The sequence below is a fragment of the Phaseolus vulgaris genome, unplaced genomic scaffold (assembly GCF_000499845.2).
Source record: "Phaseolus vulgaris cultivar G19833 unplaced genomic scaffold, P. vulgaris v2.0 scaffold_492, whole genome shotgun sequence".
In the NCBI taxonomy this organism is placed as follows: Eukaryota; Viridiplantae; Streptophyta; class Magnoliopsida; order Fabales; family Fabaceae; genus Phaseolus; species Phaseolus vulgaris.
In genome coordinates, this window is record NW_027174253.1 from 1 (window position 1) to 20,901 (window position 20,901).

Here is a 20,901-nt window from a genome sequence, read left to right on the forward strand (position 1 = left end):
TTGCTTTAAGAATGTCTTAGGTATATATTAGAGGTTGTTTAGAGTAGGCTTTTTGCTAGGTAACTCACCTCTTAACCCCTGACCATGTGATAAGAGCAAACACATGTTTTACGAAATTGTTTTTCACATGCTTTTGCTGAAATATGCTTTACTGCATAGAAAATGAATATGTTCTTTTCTAAATAAATAGATTATTTTCTTAAACTGATGCCTTGATTAAGCGTTTTTGCAAATCATGTTTTGTGCATCAAGTATTTTGACTAAGTCTTCATTCCATCAAAACGACTGTGTTTCACTTGTTAAAAAGTTTCAGTTACCGTTTTGAAAATGAATCTATTCTTCTGTAAATGAATAGATTCTTTTTAGTCTGGTGCCATGGTTTTCTTAAAAGGCTTTTCACATTTTATCCTTGCACCAGGGAGTTTGACTAAGTCTCCTACATATAACTAATTCTCTAACAGCCTTTGAAAATAAATTAGTTCATTTTATTTTCAATCTGTTCTTTTTGTAACAGCTTTAACTATTTTTTGAAAGTTTGTTATAAAATGTTTTCCTATAAAAAGAGAGTTGGTTCTGCCTTTTAAAGTTGATTCGAATGATTGAGAAAACTAGTTTTAAAACAGAGAAATAAGAGATTTCAGAGGATTAGCACGAGTTCTTGAAAGATTTTCCAAATCACAAAGTGTGCTTGTTCTTGGTTGGTTCTAAGGCTTGGTTAGAGGTGCTGTCACTGTGTGAGCAATCTGTTCTACTGGTTTAAGGCAGATTTCTGCATTCTCTATCAGGTGTATTCGTTTCTTTCTTCAATTCCTTGTAAAGTGTGGTTGTAAACTCTTCTTGATAGGGTTTCTTGAAGAGTTGTGTGTGTTGGAATAGTGTTTTTCAGCAAGGTGTGCCATGTTCTGGTAGGTTTCAAGAATAGTGGTTTTTGTAATTGTTTTGAATTGTGGTTTAGTGAATTTCACCTTGGATTAGGTGAAGACTGGATGTAGCTCATTTGAGTGAACCAGTATAATTGTTTTGTGTTCATTCTCTCTTAATCCTTGCACTTAATAAACCTGCTGAATAAACTGATCTGTCAAGAAATAAATCTATTCAATTATATTTGAATCTGTTCTTTCTGGGTACGTTTATACTGTTCTTGTGTTTCTGGAAAAACCCTCTGATGAATTTTTGTGTAGATCTGTATGAGCTGTGAAGCATAATTGAAATTCACGTTTTGTGAAAGTTAATTCAATCGTTTAAGTGTTTTAAAACAAGCATTGATTTTGTATTCAAAGATTGTGATCAAGAGCTAGGACTTGTATTTTAATCAAGTTTGTTTGCAATAATGTCTGAGTTTAAAGTGCTTTTTGCTGAGGGATCGTCTATGAATGGACCCCCTATGTTCAATGGGATGAATTATGCTTTTTGGAAAATTAGAATGAAAATTTTCATGGAATCTATTGACTCGTTTATTTGGGAGGCTGTGGTCCATGGACCCTTTGTGCCAATGCAGGTTGTCAAGGATGAAGAAGTGGAAAAGCCAAGATCTGAATGGAGTGAGAGTGAAAAGAAGAAGGCTCAATATGATCTTGTAGCTAAGAACATCATAACTTCGTCATTAACAATGGATGAGTTCTTCAGAATATCTCAATGCAGTTCAGCTAAGGAGATGTGGGAGGTCTTGGAAGTTACTCATGAAGGTACTGAGGATGTTAAGAGATCAAGAAAACATTCTCTCATCCAAGAGTCTGAATTGTTTAGAATGCAACTCGAGGAGAACATTGTTGATGTGCAGAGAAGGTTTACTCATATTGTGAATCATCAAACTGGATTGGGAAAGGAATTTGACAAAGAGGAACTCAACATAAAAGTGTTGAAGTGCCTCGACAGAAGCTGGCAACCCAAAGTGACTGCCATATCAGAAAGTCGTGATCTATAAAAACTATCAAGTGCTGCACTATTTGGGAAATTAATGGAGCATGAGTTGGAGCTCAAGAGACCAAAGAGCAAGAAAAAGTGGAAAGGAAACCCCAAGGGACTTGCACTGAAAGCAAGTGCACATAGTGAGATCAATGAGGAGAAAAAAGATGTTGAACATGATGAAACAATCAGCCTACTCACAAAGAGGTTCAACAGATTCCTGAAGAAGAAAAGCAGAGATAGGATGATGTGATTCCACTAGCCATATAGAGAAAGGTTCTTGACCTTCTTAGGAATCACCTTGAGTTGGACATTATAGAGGCACTTTTCTTAGAGTTGGATCATTGTTCTAAGACAAGAACTCACCAAAAACTAGTACCAAATCCCAAACTCATTTGGATGAACCAATTATAGTCAAATTGAACCGAACAAAAGAGCAAGAAAAGCAAAGGAACAAGATGAATTTTACAAAGAGAGCATATAAAAACTGCCGAACCAAAACTCATAAAAACAGCAAGAACACCAAACCAAAACTCAAGAACACAAGCTAACAAAAACAATAGAAAGAGGAGAAAGGAAGGAGAGAAGAATTGCTCATGAAGATGGAAGGAGGATGGATGATCTCGCCACTAGAAGTGTGGAATGCTCCTAGATGAGAGTGATGCCGCCACTTGAGGACTCCATTGATCCATCAAGATAAGACTAGAGAAGAAGGCTCAAAGCTCTCCAAAGTTCACTCAAAATTTGAGTAGAGTTTTCTTAAATTAATTCCAATATGAATTTTACAAAGAGAGCACCTCTATTTATAGCCTAAGGTGCTGAAAATGCAAGCTAAACAATTTCAAAATTCCCTCCTAAAACATTCTAGAACCGGCGCCTATTCCATGCATGAGGAAGGTGTGACTCTTTCCTTCACTTTGGCACCTCCTATTCTACTCCTACACCTATCTACTAATACACCCCCCCTAAAGCTCCTAACTAAAGCCTAAAAGATGCTAAAACAAAAGAGGTTTCTAATGTTTCCCTCTAAGCACCTTCAACTAAAGAAATTACAAAAAGAGAAAATAAATGTCCTCTAGCTCCCAAAGCTTTGAACATGCTTCTTATAATCCTTTGAGGTGGACTTTGACCTCCATGGGCGTCTTCTATTTGTGCCTCCACCTCGTCTTGATCTTGTTGATTGGCCTCCATGTCCTCTTGAGCTTGATCTCCATCATAGGAACCAACAGAAAAGAAGGTATCCTAAACCGAATGAATCAAATTCCTCTAACTACACTTGCTTTGGCTGTGGTAAAACAGGGCACATCAAGATGGATTGTCCAAACAATTAGTCAAAGGACAAATCAGCCTGCAAGAAAGTTGAAAGGAGCAAGGGGAGAAGAGCCTACATTTCTTGGGAAGAGAATGAAGTATCTTCAACTGAGAGTGAGGAAACCAATATGTGCTTCATGGTGAAAGATGAAGGATCAATCTCTGATTCAGTAGGTGAATTCTCTATGGAATCTGATAACTATGATCAATTGCTTGCTGCTTTCAAAGAAACACATGATGAGGCAAATAGATTGGCTGTAATATGCAGTAAGTTGCAAAAGGTAAATAATGTGCTTGTACCTAAAGTAAAAACACTTGAGGAAGAGATCTTGTAAGTCTTGAACTAACATGCTTGCATGCTTCTATTAAAACCTGTGAAAATTGTAAAAAATTGGAAAAATAAGTGGAGTATTTGCTAAAAACCCTATCTAATTTCACTAAGGGAAGAGAGAATCTTGAGTCTCTCCTTGGTTCACAGAATGTTGTTTTTAACAAGAATGGTATTGGTTATAATCCTGGAAATGTAACCAATTTAAAATGCTTTCAAGTTTCTTTGTTCCAGCAAAATCAGGTTTCTCAGCTTTTAACAGTGGCAAAAAGTCATCTCATGTTACCTGCTTTTATTGTATGAAGTCTGGTCATACCTCTAGGTCATGTATTGCTAGAAAATATCTTGTTCCTAAAAACTTAGCAAAATGGCTACCAAAGGAAAGGTTTTAATGTTTGTTGGACCCTATACTGAAAAGGGTACCATTTGTATTATTTTTGCTCTGTTTTGCAGAAAGGCAGCAAGAAAAATCAATGGTATTTGGACAGTGGATGTTCAAAACATATGACTAGTGATCTGACAAAATTTACCAGCTTGAAGCTCAAGGAAGAGGGACATGTAACCTATGGGGACAATAATCGTGGAAGAATTATGGGCAGAGGAACTGTTGGAACTGGACATTCAACCACTATTGAGAATGCGCTTTATGTGGAAGGACTCAAGCATAGCCTTCTCAGTATCAGCCAACTATGTGACAAAGGATACAAGGTGAACTTCAAGTCAAATGGCTGCACAATCTCAAATAACTCCTCTGGTAAGGTGTTGTTTACTGGTAAGAGAGTGAATAACATATATCTCTTGGATATTATGGAAACTGATTCTTCAAATGAGTGTTTACTGTCTAGAAGTGATGAGTCTTGGCTATGGCGCAGGAGGTTAGCTCACATTCACACTAATCACTTAAATAAATTGAAATCCAAAGACCTTGTTTTCTGGTTTACCTAACATTAATTTTCAGAATAACAGGCTCTGTGATGCTTGTGTGAAAGGTAAACAAATCAGATCCTCTTTTAATTCAAAGGACATTGTTTCTACTAAAAATCTATTGGATGTATTGCATATGGATTTATTTGGACCCTCTAGAGTTGCTAGCTTGGCTAGAAATTTGTATGCTTTGGTTGTTGTGGATGACTACTCTAGATATACAAGGACTTTTTTTTCTTGCACATAAAAATGATGCTTACAATGTTTTTAAGAAATTAGCAAAGGTTTTACAAAATGAAAATGGTTGTTGTATAAATTCATTCGAAGTGATCATGGGGGTGAGTTTTCAAAATGCTAGATTTGAAAGGTTTTGTGAAAAACATGGGATATCACATAGCTTTCAGCTCCTATGACTCCCCAACAAATGGTGTAGTCGAAAGGAAAAACAATCATTAGAGGAACTTGCTAGAACTATGTTAAATGAATCTAAGCTTCCTAAGTATTTTTGGGTAGATGCAATCTATAACTACAGCTTATTTGTTAAACAGAACCTTAATTAGACATATCCTTAATAAAACACCATATGAATTGTATAAGGGTAGGAAACCTAGTGTGAGTCACCTTAGAGTGTTTGGGTGCAAATGCTTTGTATTGAATAATGGCAAAGAGAATTTGGGAAAATTTGATGCTAAATCTGATGAAGGTATTATTCACATTGGTTATGCTTTGAATGGTCATGCATATAGAGTCTTCAATAAAAGATTGCTCATAGTAGAAGAATCAATGCATGTTGTATTTGATGAAACTGATCATAGCATATCTAAAACTGCTGCAGATGACCTTGACTGTGATGAATTTAAATCTGTTTTAAATCAAAATGAATCGATTCATATTGATACTGCTGACACATGCTGTGCAAGAACCTACTGTTTCTGCAGGTTTGCCAAAAGAAGGAAAACCCCAAGAGATAACCCTTGATAATGTCATTGGGAACATTGAGAAAGGAGTATCAACTAGGAAATCCTTGAATAACTTCTGTGAAACAATGGCCTTTGTATCTCAAGTGGAACCCAAAAATCTGAATGAAGCCCTCAAGGACAGTAACTGGATTCTGGCCATGCAAGAGGAACTGAATCAATTTGCTCTGAATGAGGTCTGGACTCTTGTTCCTAGAATACCTGAAATGAATATTTGGAACAAAATGGGTATTCAGAAACAGATGGATGAGCATGGGGTGATTACCAGAAATAAGGCTAGGCTAGTGGCTAAAGGGTATAATCAAGAAGAAGGAATAGACTATGATGAGACATATGCACCAGTGGCTCGAGAAGCTGTTAGATTGCTCTTGCCTTCTCCTGCATCAAAGGGTTCAAGCTATTCCAAATGGATGTGAAGAGTGCCTTCTTGAATGGTTATATAAATGAAGAGGTATTTGTTTCACAACCACCAGGTTTTGAAGACCATCAACATCCAGGACATGTGTTCAAACTCAAAAAGGCTCTCTATGGGCTCAAGCAAGCTCCTAGGCAATGGTATGAGAGGCTAAGTGATTTCCTTACCTCACAAGGCTATGACAGAGGCACATCAGATAAGACCTTGTTCATTAAGAAGAAAGGAGATGACACAATTCTAGTACAAGTATATGTGGATGACATCATTTTTGGATCAAACAATGGAGAATTGTGTGAAACTTTTGTGGAAATCATGAAGAGTGAGTTTGAAATGTCAATGATGGGTGAGTTGAACTATTTTCTAGGCTTGCAGGTCAAACAACTCAAGGATGGCATTTTAATCAAGCTAAGTATTGCAAGGATCTGCTGAGAAATTTGAAATGGACAAGTGCAAACCAATCAGCACACCCTTCTCAACTAGCTGTCACTTGGATCATGATGAAGCTGGAATTCTGTTGATGAAACCAAATACAGAGGACTCATAGGATCTCTATGTATCTCACTGCCAGCAGGCCTGACATAATGTTTGCAGTGTGCATGTGTGCTCGGTTTCAATCTGCTCCTAAAGAATCACACTTCAATGCTGCCAAAAGGATTTGAAATATTTGCAAGGAACTAAAGAAGTTGGCTTGTGGTATCCAGGTAACATTTCATTAAGTTTGAACTGGTATTCTGATTCAGACTTTGCAGGTTGCAAAATTGATAGGAAGAGCACCAGTGGACCTGTCACTTGCTTGGATCAAGCTTGATCTCATGGCAATGCAAAAAACAGGCATGTGTTGCTCTCTCCACTGCTGAAGCAGAGTACATTGCAGCAGGGAGTTGCTGTGCTCAAACCATATGGCTAAGACAACAATTGAATGACTTTGGTATCTTACTTAACCATATACCTTGCTGTGTGATAACACAAGTGCCATCAACTTAACCAAAAATCCTGTCATGCATTCAAGAACCAAACACATTGAAATTAGGCATCATTTTAAGGGAACACATATCAAATGGAACATGTGAGATTAAGTTCATTGGTACAGATTTACAGCTTGCAGATTTGTTCACAAAACCATTGGCTAAAGATAGGTTTAATTTTCTGCTTAATGAATTGGGAATTATAAATGTCAATTGTGCCTCGCAGTGAAAAATTAAATCTGTTTTTGCAATTAAATGTGTTTTTTTTGGTACTGATATGCTTTGATGACTAGGAAAGAGAAATTTTCTTTGACTGATTGACTGACTTAGTGGGTATTAACCTTGTACCTTTGACGGTTTTGGTCATGGTTATGTAACCGATTTGATGCATTGGCTACTCAATTAAGGTGTGATATGTATGCATCGTGACCCCAAATATTTGCTGCACCTTTTCAAAGATTCTCTGCACATTTCAGAGAATAAAATCCTCGTGCATATCTGTTCTTAACTGCTCCATCAACCAATTCTATTTTCAATATAAATCTGTGTAAAATTGCTACCCACATTGGCTGACCATCATTTGAATCGAAAGATCCAACTCTGGTTGAACCATGGCTTCCTCTTCACGACAGAAAAGGAAGAATCAGGATAAGCAAAGCAACTTTCAAGGAGTATTGGAAAGCTGGTTGTTGGAGACGGAGAAGGGATTAAATGCCTACATTTCACGAGATGAGCATAAAACAAATCAACATACCCAAGTGTAGATTTCTCCTGGCTGAAATCTGAAAACTGGTTGAAACAGGTCTGCACTGAAGCATAAAAACTGAAAAGATGTTGGAATTGACTGGTAATGTATATCTGACTTGGTTAAGGTGTTTTACACAAATTTAACTTGGATGGAAAAACATTGTATCCTATGTGAAAGGCATCAAGATGAAGGTCATAAGTGAAGTGTGAGTTCAGTGCTGGCATAAAATATTTTGGTTAAAGGTTGGAAAAGGGAACACAAGTGGAATTAGGAGTTCAACAAAATTCAATACTACAAAGTTGTGTAAGAAATCCTGCCCAGAGTATAAACAGTTCCATGCAGGTAATCTAAACCTAACTCCACGTCTAGTTGCCTACATCATGGCATGGCAGCTCATCCCTAGAGGTACAAATCATGTTGTTCTACATGAAGAGGATTTAATACTTTCTACTGCATCATGAATCTGATCAAGGTTAACTGGGTGTATATCATCATGGAGCATATGTTGAAATCTAAAAGATTAACTGATTATCGCTTTCCTTATGCTATTCTTGTTTCAAAATTAATTAACTATTTTGGCATTGACACTTTAATGAGAGAAATGAATCATCAAGATGTAGTGAATTGTAACTCAACTCTATAAAGATGGGGTTTCATAAGTGGAGGACTGCTGTTCAAAGCAAACTCATCAGGAAGAACATGGGCCTCAATTCATAATGAAGATGGATATGAGGTTGTTCCATGGAAGATGACATGTTCAAGCTGCAGAACATTCCTGCTACGCTATCCATCACTCTACAGACAAAAAGACATCTGCTGTCATGCTGGAAGTCAAGGATGGTTCTCCATCTGTCGAAATCAGAGGAGATTCACCTGCTTCACAATCAATGCATGAAGATGCTGCTGCAACTCATCAAATGTTATTGTTGCCTATCAAACTCCAGAATACAGGGGTGAACCCTTATCCATGTTTGAGAGGCAGGTTCTGTATCGCCTTGATGCCATGACAGCAGAACAGAGGGCCTACTTTGAGACAACTCAAGCAAGGTTTCAGCATCTTGATGATCAAATTGAAGGAGTTCAGTTGCAGCTGGCAGAACTATACTACAAGATTAGAAGTATCTTGCTTTCCATGCTTTTCGTTTATCAGTTTATATTTTTGTAATGCTGAACAATTTTGTATTTGTTTCTGGACTGTTATGGTTGTGTTATCTTTTTGTTTTTATCCTTCTCTATGCTTAAATGTTGTTTGATGAATCCAAAGGGGAGAAATAGCTCACATGCTAGGTAAGCTAGGTGATACAGGAAGTTACATTCTGCACCTTAAAACTGATTCACATGTTATGCGTTGTTTCAACCTTTTAGTTTGGTATTTGGTGCAGTACAGGTTCTTAAAGCAACTGAGCTATGGGGATTTGTCTCCATCAAACAGGGGGAGATTGTTGAAGATGGATGTTGCCTCTTCAAGACATGTGTTTGATGGAGCCATTTGTGTAAATTTCCTTAGTATTTACATTTGCTTTAAGAATGTCTTGGGTATAGATTAGAGGTTGTTTTAGAGTAAGCTTTTTTGCTAGGTAACTCACCTCTTAACCCCTGACCATTTGATAAGAGCAAACACATGTTTTATGAAACTGTTTTTCACATGCTTTTGCTGAAATATCCTTTACTGCATAGAAAATGAATCTGTTCTTTTCTAAATAAATAGATTCTTTTTCTTAACTGAGGCATTGATTAAGCGTTTTTTGCAAATCATGTTTTTTGCATCAAGTATTTTGACTAAGTCTTCATTCCATCAAACGACTGTGTTTCACTTGTTAAAAAGTTTCAGTTATCGTTTTGAAAATAAATCTATTCTTTTGTAAATGATAGATTCTTTTTAGTCTGGTGCCATGGTTTTCTTAAAGGCTTTTCACATTTTATCCTTGCACCAGGGAGTTTGACTAAGTCTCCTACATATAACTAATTCTCTAACAGCCTTTGAAAATAAATCAGTTCATTTTATTTTCAATCTGTTCTTTTTGTAACAACTTTAACTGTTTTTTGAAAGTTTGTTATAAATGTTTTCCTATAAAAGAGAGTTGGTTCTGCCTTTTAAAGTTGATTCAAATGAATGAGAAAACTAGTTTTACAACAGAGAAATAAGAGATTTCAGAGGATTAGCACGAGTTCTTGAAAGATTTTCCAAATCACAAAGTGTGCTTGTTCTTGGTTGGTTCTAAGGCTTGGTTACAGGTGTTGTCACTGTGTGAGCAATCTGTTCTACTGGTTTAAGGCAGATTTCTGCATTCTCTATCAGGTGTATTCGTTTCTTTCTTCAATTCCTTGTAAAGTGTGGTTGTAAACTCTTCTTGATAGGGTTTCTTGAAGAGTTGTGTGTGTTGGAATAGTGTTTTTCAGCAAGGTGTGCCATATTCTGGTAGGTTTCAAGAACAATGGTTTTTGTAATTGTTTTGAATTGTGGTTTAGTGAATTTCACCTTGGATTAGGTGAAGACTGGATGTAGCTCATTTGAGTGAACCAGTATAATTTTTTGTGTTCATTCTCTCTTAATCCCTGCACTTAATAAACTGCTGAATAAACTGATCTGTCAAGAAATAAATCTATTCAATTATATTTGAATCTGTTTTTTCTGGGTACGTTTCTACTGTTCTTGTGTTTCTGGAAAAACCCTCTGATGGATTTTTGTGTAGATCTGTATGAGCTGTGAAACATAATTGAAATTCATGTTTTGTCAAAGTTAATTCAATCTTTTAAGTGTTTTAAAACAACATTGATTTTGTATTCAAAGATTGTGATCAATTTGATTCAAAGATTGTGAATAAGCATTGGTTTTATTCTGTGTAAATCAATTTGATCTTTGCCTGCAAATCATCTAACTCAATCTTAAAATAAAAAATCTTTCAACTGAGATAAAACGCCTTAAAGTACATATACAGTTTAAAATAAATTTGTTCATTGCTAAATAAATCGATTTATTTTCTGTGTACTGTGATGAAATTTGAATCTCTGCAAAGTTTTAAAAGCTCAATTCACCCCCCCCCCCTTGAACTTTGACATTATTGAATCCAATAAGTTGATGAAGTTATTGGTTATAAAGGGGAGTTTTAATAGACTCTGCTAGAGAATTTTATTATTATTATTATTAAAAGATTAAAAAACAATTCAATTGAATGTTGTGACGGCGCTATACCTTGAAACAGTAGTTGGCAGAGAAATAAGATTAATCGAAAGTAGACTAATGGTATGAGAGAATTACCACATGTTTGATTTAGTTTTAGATCAAGTTATTCACTATTTTTCAAATAGCTTCCATTTTTCACATTAGAAAACTTCAGATGTCAAACCAAATACTACACACTTAACAACAGGGAACAATGGCTATAACCCTATTGACCAGGTGTCCAAAATATTAAAAAGGAAAGGGTAATGTTTCTTGAAAACCTTCTTAGGTGTGACATTGTCTTTTCTATTAGCCGCTTCCCTAACATTTGAGGAGAGAAAAGTCAATGAACTATTAATCTCAATAATTTAGAAAAGGAAATAACTGAAAGGGTGTGACACCATCACCCACTAGCAAACCCCATATCTTCTTCCCCTTATATTGACATAAGCTTTAGTCTGCAATATCAACTAATTATAATATATGCATTGCATACCCTTCAGTCTAGGCTAAAGACAATGCTCATTAACTCTCATAATTGTTTATAAAAATTTGGTTGAAGTGAAAACACATGTCCCTTGCTTCATTAAAGTCAAGCACAACACCTTTATTTCTATCATTCTCATTGAACACCACATAATAGTAGTTAGCATGAGAAATATGGTCTAAGGTAACCTAGAGAAACTCTCAACCATAGCTTTGGGAAAAAGAAGTTGAGCAGCCACAGTGAGGTAGCACTTTTTCAAGAGCTTGAGAGTAATGTCTGAGGCATGGTACATTATGATTTCAAGTCAACTTATATCCAACGGTCCAATGGACCAAGTTGTACTACCTAGCAAATTGAAAAACTCCTAGACTCTGGCTAGAGAATTTTATTATTACTATTAAGATTAAAGAACAATTCATTGAAGTCTACTGTGATGGTATGAGAGACTAATGGTAGAGAAATAAGATTATCCCAAAGGAGACTAATGGTATGAGAGAATTAACACATGTTTGACTTAGCTTAAGTTCTTAAGGATGAAGACTTGAGATTAAGAGATGTATACAAAATGATAGAGATAATTTTGTTATGACAGATCCTGACAAACACTCAATCAGGACATGGCTGCAAGGGAGAGGAATGAGGGATTCTGAAATTAGTTACATCACTGACAGGGAAATTAGTATAAGTGAGGAGATGGAGGGTAGGAATCACTTGGGTGTTGTGAGTGTTTGCTTGTTGCAGGAGGAAGAGAAGGTTTTTTTCTCTACATTTCTTACTCTCATTTCTTAGTTCTATTTCAGCAATGAAGTTTTCTTGTAATGGGAGATTAAAGGCAATAGATACAAATTCTATCTAATCAATATCGACATCATATTGGCCCAAGTAAATAATACAATGGTTACTCGTTATTAACAGTATAGGATTTAAAATAAAAATTAGAAATGGATAGGGCTTGTGTGTGTAGATTGTAGTGAAGAGATCAATGCCCCATACAGGCAGAGGTATGTGGGGACTAGAATTGGAGCCAACGATGATAAATATTAAATATTGTTTTATTTCCTGTTGGGCTTATATGTAATATGTTTTTATTCATAGGTCCAGTTAGTTTTTTCTTTCTCTTCACCCCCATGTATATGAGACAACTTCACTCTTTTATTTTAATAATATAACAGATTTCAGGTTTCTTTTCAACGTTTCCTCTCCTTTCTTCTCTGTTCTTATATGTTCTTCTCCATTCTTATCTGTTCTTCTCTGCTTCATTGCTTCCTACAAATCACCAAAGCTTCTTTTTCTCTTTTTTGTAATTGCCATCGATATCTTGTATATGGTATCAGAGCTCTTCATGTGAATAACTCTGTTGCGCGTGGTGAAGATGGTTGCTGCCCTTCAAGATTGTGTTTGATGAAGGCTTATATGTTGTGTTTGATGAAGACTTATTTGTACATTTCATTTGTATTTTGCTTTGCTTTAAGTATGTCTTAGGTATGCTTAGAGGTTGTCTAAGAGTGGGCTTTTTGCTGAGTAACTCACCTCATAACCACTGGCATGTGATAAGAACAGCATAAGTTTTCTTAAACTGTTTTTCACATGTTTTACAAAAAACACGTTTACTGCAGAAAAATAAATCTGTTCTTTTCTAAATAAACAGATTCATTTTTACATGATGCCTTGGCTATGTCTTGTGAAAATTAGATTTTGTGCATCAGGTATTTTGACTAAGTCTTCTACCTTTCAAAACGACTGAGTTTTAAATAGTTAAACTTTCTCTGTTTTCGTTTTGAAATAAATCTGTTCATCTGTAAATGAATAGATTCTTTTTTCTCTCTGGTGCCATGACAAGCTTAAACGTTTTTCAGTTTTATCTCTGCACCAGAATGGTTGACTAAGTCTCCTCACTTAACAGATTCTCTAACTGCTTTTTGAAATAATCTGTTCATTTTATTTTCAATTGGTTCATTTTATACAGCTTTAACTGTTTTTCAAATATCTGTTATAAGCTGGCTTTCTATAAAATGCAAATTTGTTTATGGTTTAATAACGATTCAAACATTCATACATTTGCAAAAACAAGTGTTAACAGCAGAGAGTTAAGTGTTTTCAAAGGATTAGCATTTGTTCTTCAAAGATTTCAAAAATCACAAAGTGTTTGTTCTTGATTTGGTTCCAAAGCTTGGTGTGAGGTGAGCTACTGTTCTAGCAATCTTGCCTACTGGTTTAAGGCTGATCTTTGTTACCTCAATCAGGTGTAGTCGTTTCACTTCTTATTACTTGTAATAGTTTGGTTGAACCTCTTCTTATAGGTGTTCTTGGAGAGTGGGTATGTGTGTGTGCTGAAATAGGTTTTTTCAGCAAGAGTACCTAAGTTCTTGTAGGTTTTCAAGAACAGTGGGAAGTGTACTTGATTGTACTGTGTTTTAGTGATTTCCACCTGTTGTTGGTGAAGACTGGATGTAGCTCAGGTTGGTGAACCAGTATAACTGCTTGTGTTCATTCTCTCTCACTCTCTGCAATTTCGTTTCTGCTAATTGGTAAACAACAAAGAATAAATATGTTCAATTGAAAATAAATCTGTTCTTTCTGGCACTGTGCATACTGTTCTTGATTTCTGAAAAAGCTGTTTGAATATGATAAGAACATATATAATCTGCTAAAGTCATTGGAACACATTGACTAAATAGGCTGCTCAAGAAACTGTTAAAGCTATTAATTGAACCTTAAACAATTGCTGAAAGTTGAAGCTTGCTGTTCTGTGATTCATTGTTCTTAATTTCTGGAAAATTGCTTGACATCAAGAAGAACATTCATAGTCTGTTAAAAGCCACTGGAACAGGTTTTTGCAAAGGTCACTCAATTAATTAGCATGCTATCAATTGAACCTTAATCACTTGCTTGAAATTGAGCTTGCTGTTTTGTGTTTCACTGTTTTTTTCAAATCTGATATTTGTGTGTGCTGCTGGAAATTCTCACTGCACAATCTTGTGATTAACCTTGCTGAATTAAAAGCTTTTTAACAAAAAACAGTGCTGAAATAATCTGTTCATTTTTACATAATCGATTTATTTTCTGTAAAACTGTGTTAAACACTGTTTCTGCGAGAAAGTTTTAAAAGGTCATATTCACCCCCCCTCTTGAACTTTGGCACTATTAAACCCAACAGCGCGCACTTTGATCCCTTCTTCATTCTTGATTTTTGTTCTTCCACAAATCTTTTGATCTTTTCTTCTTCTTTTGACTAATGTTTTGTTTTTTATTTGTGCAGTTTTGAAGGACTGGTTTCAATGGCTACATAAAAACCCAATCAAGAGAACATTCATAGTCTGTTAAAAGCCACTGGAACAGGTTTTTGCAAAGGTCATTCAATTAATTAGCATGCTATCAATTGAACCTTAATCACTTGCTTTGAAATTGAGCTTGCTGTTTTGTGTTTCACTGTTTTTCAAATCTGATATTTGTGTGTGTGCTGCTGGAAATTCTCACTGCATAATCTTGTGATTAACCTTGCTGAATTAAAAGCTTTTTAAACAAAAAACAGTGCTGAAATAATCTGTTCATTTTTACATAATCGATTTATTTTCTGTAAAACTGTGTTAACACTGTTTCTGCGAGAAAGTTTTAAAAGGTCAATTCACCCCCCCTCTTGAACTTTGGCACTATTAAACCCAACAGCGCGCACTTTGATCCCTTCTTCATTCTTGATATTTTGTTCTTCCACAAATCTTTTGATCCTTTTCTTCTTCTTTTGACTAATGTTTTGTTTTTTATTTGTGCAGTTTTGAAGGACTGGTTTCAATGGCTACATAAAAACCCAATCAAAACGAAAACCCTAACCCTAACCAAAATAAAAATCCCACTCAAAGTGACAATCTCGCTCAGAACTTCTTGTACTTGCACCCGAGTGAAACCATGCGACTCCTCTCGTATCTCCATCCTCTCGTATTTAAGATTTTTTGAAGAATGTAAGTGTCTCAAACAGTCAAGCACAAGTGAACCAGGTTGGTTCCATTTCTGCCGATCCTTAGGATCAAAATTTTGCTATAACAGGTAATCTTAACATAATAAGCATGCTTGGATTTTAGATTCCGGTGCAACAGATCATGTTGTTTTGACATATCTAATTTTACATCATATAATCCTATTTAAACCCATTATTATTAAACTTCCTAATGGAAATTTTGTCACTGCCGCCTATTCTGGTACAGTCTTTTTCAACAATAAATTTGTTCTGAAAAATGTCTTATATGTGCCAAATTTTTCCTTTAACTTGATTTCTATATCTCGATTGACTACATCACTTAAATGTGGGCTTATTTTCTCTTCTACTGAGTGTTTAATACATAATTTTATAACCAAAGACAAGATTGGTACAGTTGATGTTGTGGTTGGTCTATATGTCTTCAACAAAGTTGGTCTATATGTCTACCATTCTTTCTCATAGAAAAAACTGGACAATCGTGTTATTCCTGGATTTTTTCTCGATTTTAAACCTAATACAAAATGTTTCCTCTTTTTAAACCTCAAAAATCACGAAATAGATTTATCCAGAAATATTCTTTTTCATGAGAATTTTTTTCCTTATCACTCCAAGCATGTACATGTTAAGTGACCGTGTATAAAAATCAATGTCTCAAAAAAAATTATGAGTAAGAAATCTATATAGAAAGAAAATAATACATACAATTTATTAATTATAACTATATATATATATATAAATAAGAGATATCTTTGGATTAAAAAGGAGCAAAACTTAAATGACCAACAAATTTATGCATTTTTTTTGCATAACATTATACTATTATTAATTAGAATAAGATTAAAAAAAATCACTAAAAAAAAGTGTTTTTAGAAACTAAATTTTTTGTTTCTAAAATGACAAAATTAGTCACTAGCTTAATTAGAGACTAATTTAGAAACTAATAGTTTTAAGTGGCTAAAATTATGGTCGCTAATTTTAGATACCAATTTAGATTCTAATTTATAAACCAATTTAGTTATCATTAAATAAAAACCAATTTAGTGACCAAATATATAGAAACTAATTAAGTGACCAAATATATAGAAACTAATTTAGTGACCAATTATATAGAAACCAAATTAACAACCAATTTCATTGAAACTAATTTAGTAACCAAAATATAGAAACTTATTTAGTGACCAAATATATAAATACCAAAAAATTGTCACTATATTGGTCTCTAAATAATATAATTTATTATAAAATATTATTTTATTTACCTACTTACTCTTTAATATTTTTATTTATTTATAGATTTAAGTTCACTAATTTTAAAATAAATTTATAAAATTCGTCAACTCAAATCTTTCATATTTTATATTTATTTATAACCTTATGCTTAGTGGCATCAACTGCCACTTCTTTTTATTAGAAATGAAAAAAATATAATAATAAGTAGTGAGTTATTGAAAAAATTTAATATTCTTCAATGGATCATTTTCTCTATATCTATTCATAACTTATGCATTCTTCAAGAGTGTAGCTATTACTGTTTAAATAGGAAAAAAAATAGCCTAAATGTATCACGAGATATCATGAACAAAAGAATATCACTAATTAATATCAGGTGGAGAAAAACATAGAAAATAGAAAAATTTATACTTTTCTTCTTTATACTCTTTATACTTATAGTGTTAACATCAATAAAATATTCATACCAATAGAATATTATCATGTTTTAACATGATAATTAAAGAATCAGGTTACTTGGATATGTGAGCTAAACTAAAAGAAAAAGCAAATATTAAAAAGAAAAAGAATCAGGTTATTTTTAATTTAAATAATATTTTGAATTTATTATTAATATAATTTTATGTTTAAATAAAATTAAAAAGTTAAAGTATTATTTTAAATGTAATTGTTAAATTGTTATTAATTATTTTAATATTATACTAAAATTAATAATTAGTAAATTTATTCATATTAATTTAAAATTTTTATAAATTAATAATTAGTTTTATAAAATTTAATCACTCTAAACTTTTAGTATCTAAATTTAAATAATAATGACTAAAAATTAAGTATCTAATTATATGATGATTAGAAACTAAAAAATTAGTTTCTAATTTATTATTTTTATAAACCAAAAATTAGTCATTAAAATTAATTAAAATAAAGTAAAAGTGACTTAAAAATGGTTTCCAATTATATCTTAATAAGAGAAAAGAAATATCTTTAAAAACAATTTTATTTTTATTATTAGCAATTTAAAACAATTTTATTTTTATTTTATTTTTATTATTAGCAATAAAAAATATAGTATTTAATTATATTATAACTTTTTACCAATAATATTTTAGTATTCAATAATTTTTAGTTTATAAAATGGTATATAAATTAGTTTCTGTATAAACTAATATTTTTAGTTTCTTGATTAGTTATTATTAGAACATTTTTTTGTAGTGAGATTTTTATAAATGCATAGTTTTTGGAGTTGGCCATAAGTACAGAGTTGGTGTCTAGCAATTAGGGAAAAAATAAACAGTTTGGCCAAAATATAGTGTATAATATATATTTTCCAAAAAACTAAGAAATATGTCAATATATTTCTGTCAAAAACTTAATAAATCTAATACCTAAATACATTTGACCTGGGCTGACGATAATTGATGGTCATTTTCATCACTTTTCACGCATGCAATTTCCAGAGGACTTATGGTTTGTGTGCTTTCTATGTGTTTTTCATTTCACGTGGATGTTATTTTTCTTTTTTTTTGGCCTCATGCTATTTTTGTGAAATTCGTTTTCCTGCAACTGAAGAGGGTCTCTGGATGGGGGCTAAAATATTTTGGCTAATTAAAGAGTTTCACTCGTTTTCTCAAATTTTTATTCGTGTGAAGGTGAAAAATGTTTGTTTTGGAAGGGTATTTTTGTCATTTAGTCAAGGGGTGTTGTTGCTGAGAGGGATTATAGTATGGTCTGTTGCGTGTATTTTTCCCTTTTCATACGTCTTGTGGAGTGCTCAAAAGACAGAATTGACCTTTTACCATTCTGTCTTTGACTCTTGTGTCTACTTTGGATTGAATTCTCTATCTGTAGCTTACCATTAATACTGAAGCCTTTCCTGAAAGGTATTTTATGAAATCTCACTTCTTTAAACACAAGGAATCAGAAAAGTTGAATTCTGTGTTGATAACTTCTCTGATGGCCCAATAGTATCTTTAGGTCCCCCTCTGCTCCTTAAGCATTTGCTTCGCTCAATTGAACTCTGTGTTTGTTTTTGTTGCTAACCTGTATATATTATCTTTTATTAATTAATTATTTACTTTTTTTATTCTCAATTGTATATTATTCTATTTTAATTTTTACTATGGTGTTGACCGATTTGATTTGGCAACATTGTTATGATGGCAAGTGATTAATTTCATTCCTTTTGTGTTCTAAACTAGGTTTCTATATTAATATTACAAGTTAATGAAATAAAGACAATGATGGTTTTCTTTTGTACAAAATTGTTATTATAATTAAATTAATATATATTTTATATTATAATTGGAATGTTATTTATTATAACTATTTTTATATGTTAGGAATCTGATTAAGGAAGTGTTCATAATGATGAAACAAATGATCATCATCAAGAATCATAGCCGAAAAATGTTATTTAGTAGGAACTGTTTTATTATTCACTTTCTGAGATTACATAGGTTTTAGTTATTTGTGTCACTGTTTTGTTTTGTATAGTTAACAAGGAAGAGAAAAACTGGTAGTAATTTACTTTCTCTTTTATTTGAGAGAAAAATGGGACAAAAGTTTCTTGAAAGGTGGAAGACAATTATATAAAGAACTTAAAAAAAAAAAATTTTAACGGTTCTCATTTATTTATTTTTTATTATATTTTTTCAACTTTTCTTTTTCCTAATTTTAAAATAAAGTATCATGTTCCGTTATAAATAATTTTCTCTTACTATATAGAAATTTTCAACTTGTTTATATGATTAAAAACAATAGTAATTTGTTCTAAGATTAAAAAAATAACCAAACACAATACGATTTTGTTTTCCATTAACAAATTCAGTTAATTTGTTCTGAAGAAATCTTGATCCCAAAATAAAGATTCAGAGCACATGTCACATGTATATAAATAAAAGAAAGATTATGATGACGAGTTGAGAATAAAATTTATTGTCCACTAACAACACAAGGCATTACCTCAACTTTAAAATATTCCCATAGGCAACATAAGGCATACCTCAACTTTAAAATATTCCCTTTGTTTCAAGTTACTTAAGAATAAGGGTGGGCAAAAAATCTGATTAAACCAAACTGCTCTATTTTTTTGCATTGTTTTGCTCCACTAAAAATCCATTTATCTAAAATCTGGTTTTTATTTTAATCCACATTTTATAACATTCCAGATCAGATTTCCATTTTAGTTATACAGATTTAAAAAAATGGAAAATCCAAATTCCCAATCCAAATTACTTCTTACTCAGACTCTATAACAAAGCAATGAAGGTCATTTATTTTCTTTTTCCACGCATCACATTGCCATTTTCTATTTTTTTTAGTACAGTACATGTTTTTATGTAAGTTTAATATATTATAATATATATATATATATATATATATATATATAAGGCAATTACAACCATTTTCAAAAGTCAAAATTTCAAGTCAACTAAAGAAAGTAATTCAACTGAAAAATTTTGTTAAAATTAATCAAATTTAAATGAACATTTAAAGGTTCTAATTTTTTAAAATAAATTCAAGATTAATTAAAGTATTATAGGTAGATATACTTTGAATGTTAAGAATTTATGGAATATGTTATCTTTAAATTTTGGTATTATTAAATTATAATTTTATTATATTTATTTAATGTTTTTATAATATTAAACTTTTTTACATATAACTATTTAATATTATGTTAATTTTTTTAAATATGAATTTGAATTTAAAATCTAATTTAATTTTTTTTATAAAAATATGGATTTGGATTTTAAATCCATTCCAAATATTTGGATTTAGATTTATAAAATCCAAATTGGTTTTATAAAAAGATATGGATTTGGATTTAAAATCTGATCCAAATATTTAGATTTGGATTGGATTTTCTAAAATCCAATCCATGACCACCCTTAGGGACCATAAGCAAACAGTAATATACCAAACAAAATTATCAAAAAAATATATTTACATTTAAAGGATATTCTATACAGTAAAATATAATTCAATGGTTGATTTTTACACTCATTACTTTAGCAATAAAATTAAAAAAAAATCACCAATTTTATGTCTAGTTTGTAATTGTATACAATTATTTTTTTCTGTATCACTGAAACTATAATGTTAATTTTTAGTATTATTAAATTATAATTTTATTATATTTTCTTAATATTTATATGATATTAATTTATTTACATATTAATATTATAGTAAGTTTTTAGAAAATATAGATTTAATTTAAAAATCCAATTTAATTTTTTTTATAAAAATATGAATTTAGATTTAAAATCAAATATTTGGATTTGGATTGGATATGAATTAGATTTTACAAAATCCAATCCATGAGTGCAGTTTTGTATTGGTAAGCTTTCAAAGTTTGACAATTTTATATTTAAACATTTATTTATGTTTTGAGGATAAGGAAGAATTATTAGAATAGTAGTTATAAATTTTGATATTATTAAATTATAATTTTATGATATTTTTTTTATTTATAT

At 32.2% G+C, this 20,901-nt stretch overlaps 1 protein-coding gene across 1 annotated transcript; it reads left to right on the plus strand.

The window, feature by feature from the left end:
* The first annotated feature begins 1,330 nt into the window (after positions 1-1,330).
* LOC137817665 (uncharacterized) lies at positions 1,331-1,924 on the plus strand. The gene has a single exon (XM_068620922.1). The coding sequence runs from the start codon at positions 1,331-1,333 to the stop codon at positions 1,922-1,924; it is 594 nt and encodes a 197-aa protein (XP_068477023.1).
* Positions 1,925-20,901: the final 18,977 nt, after the last annotated feature.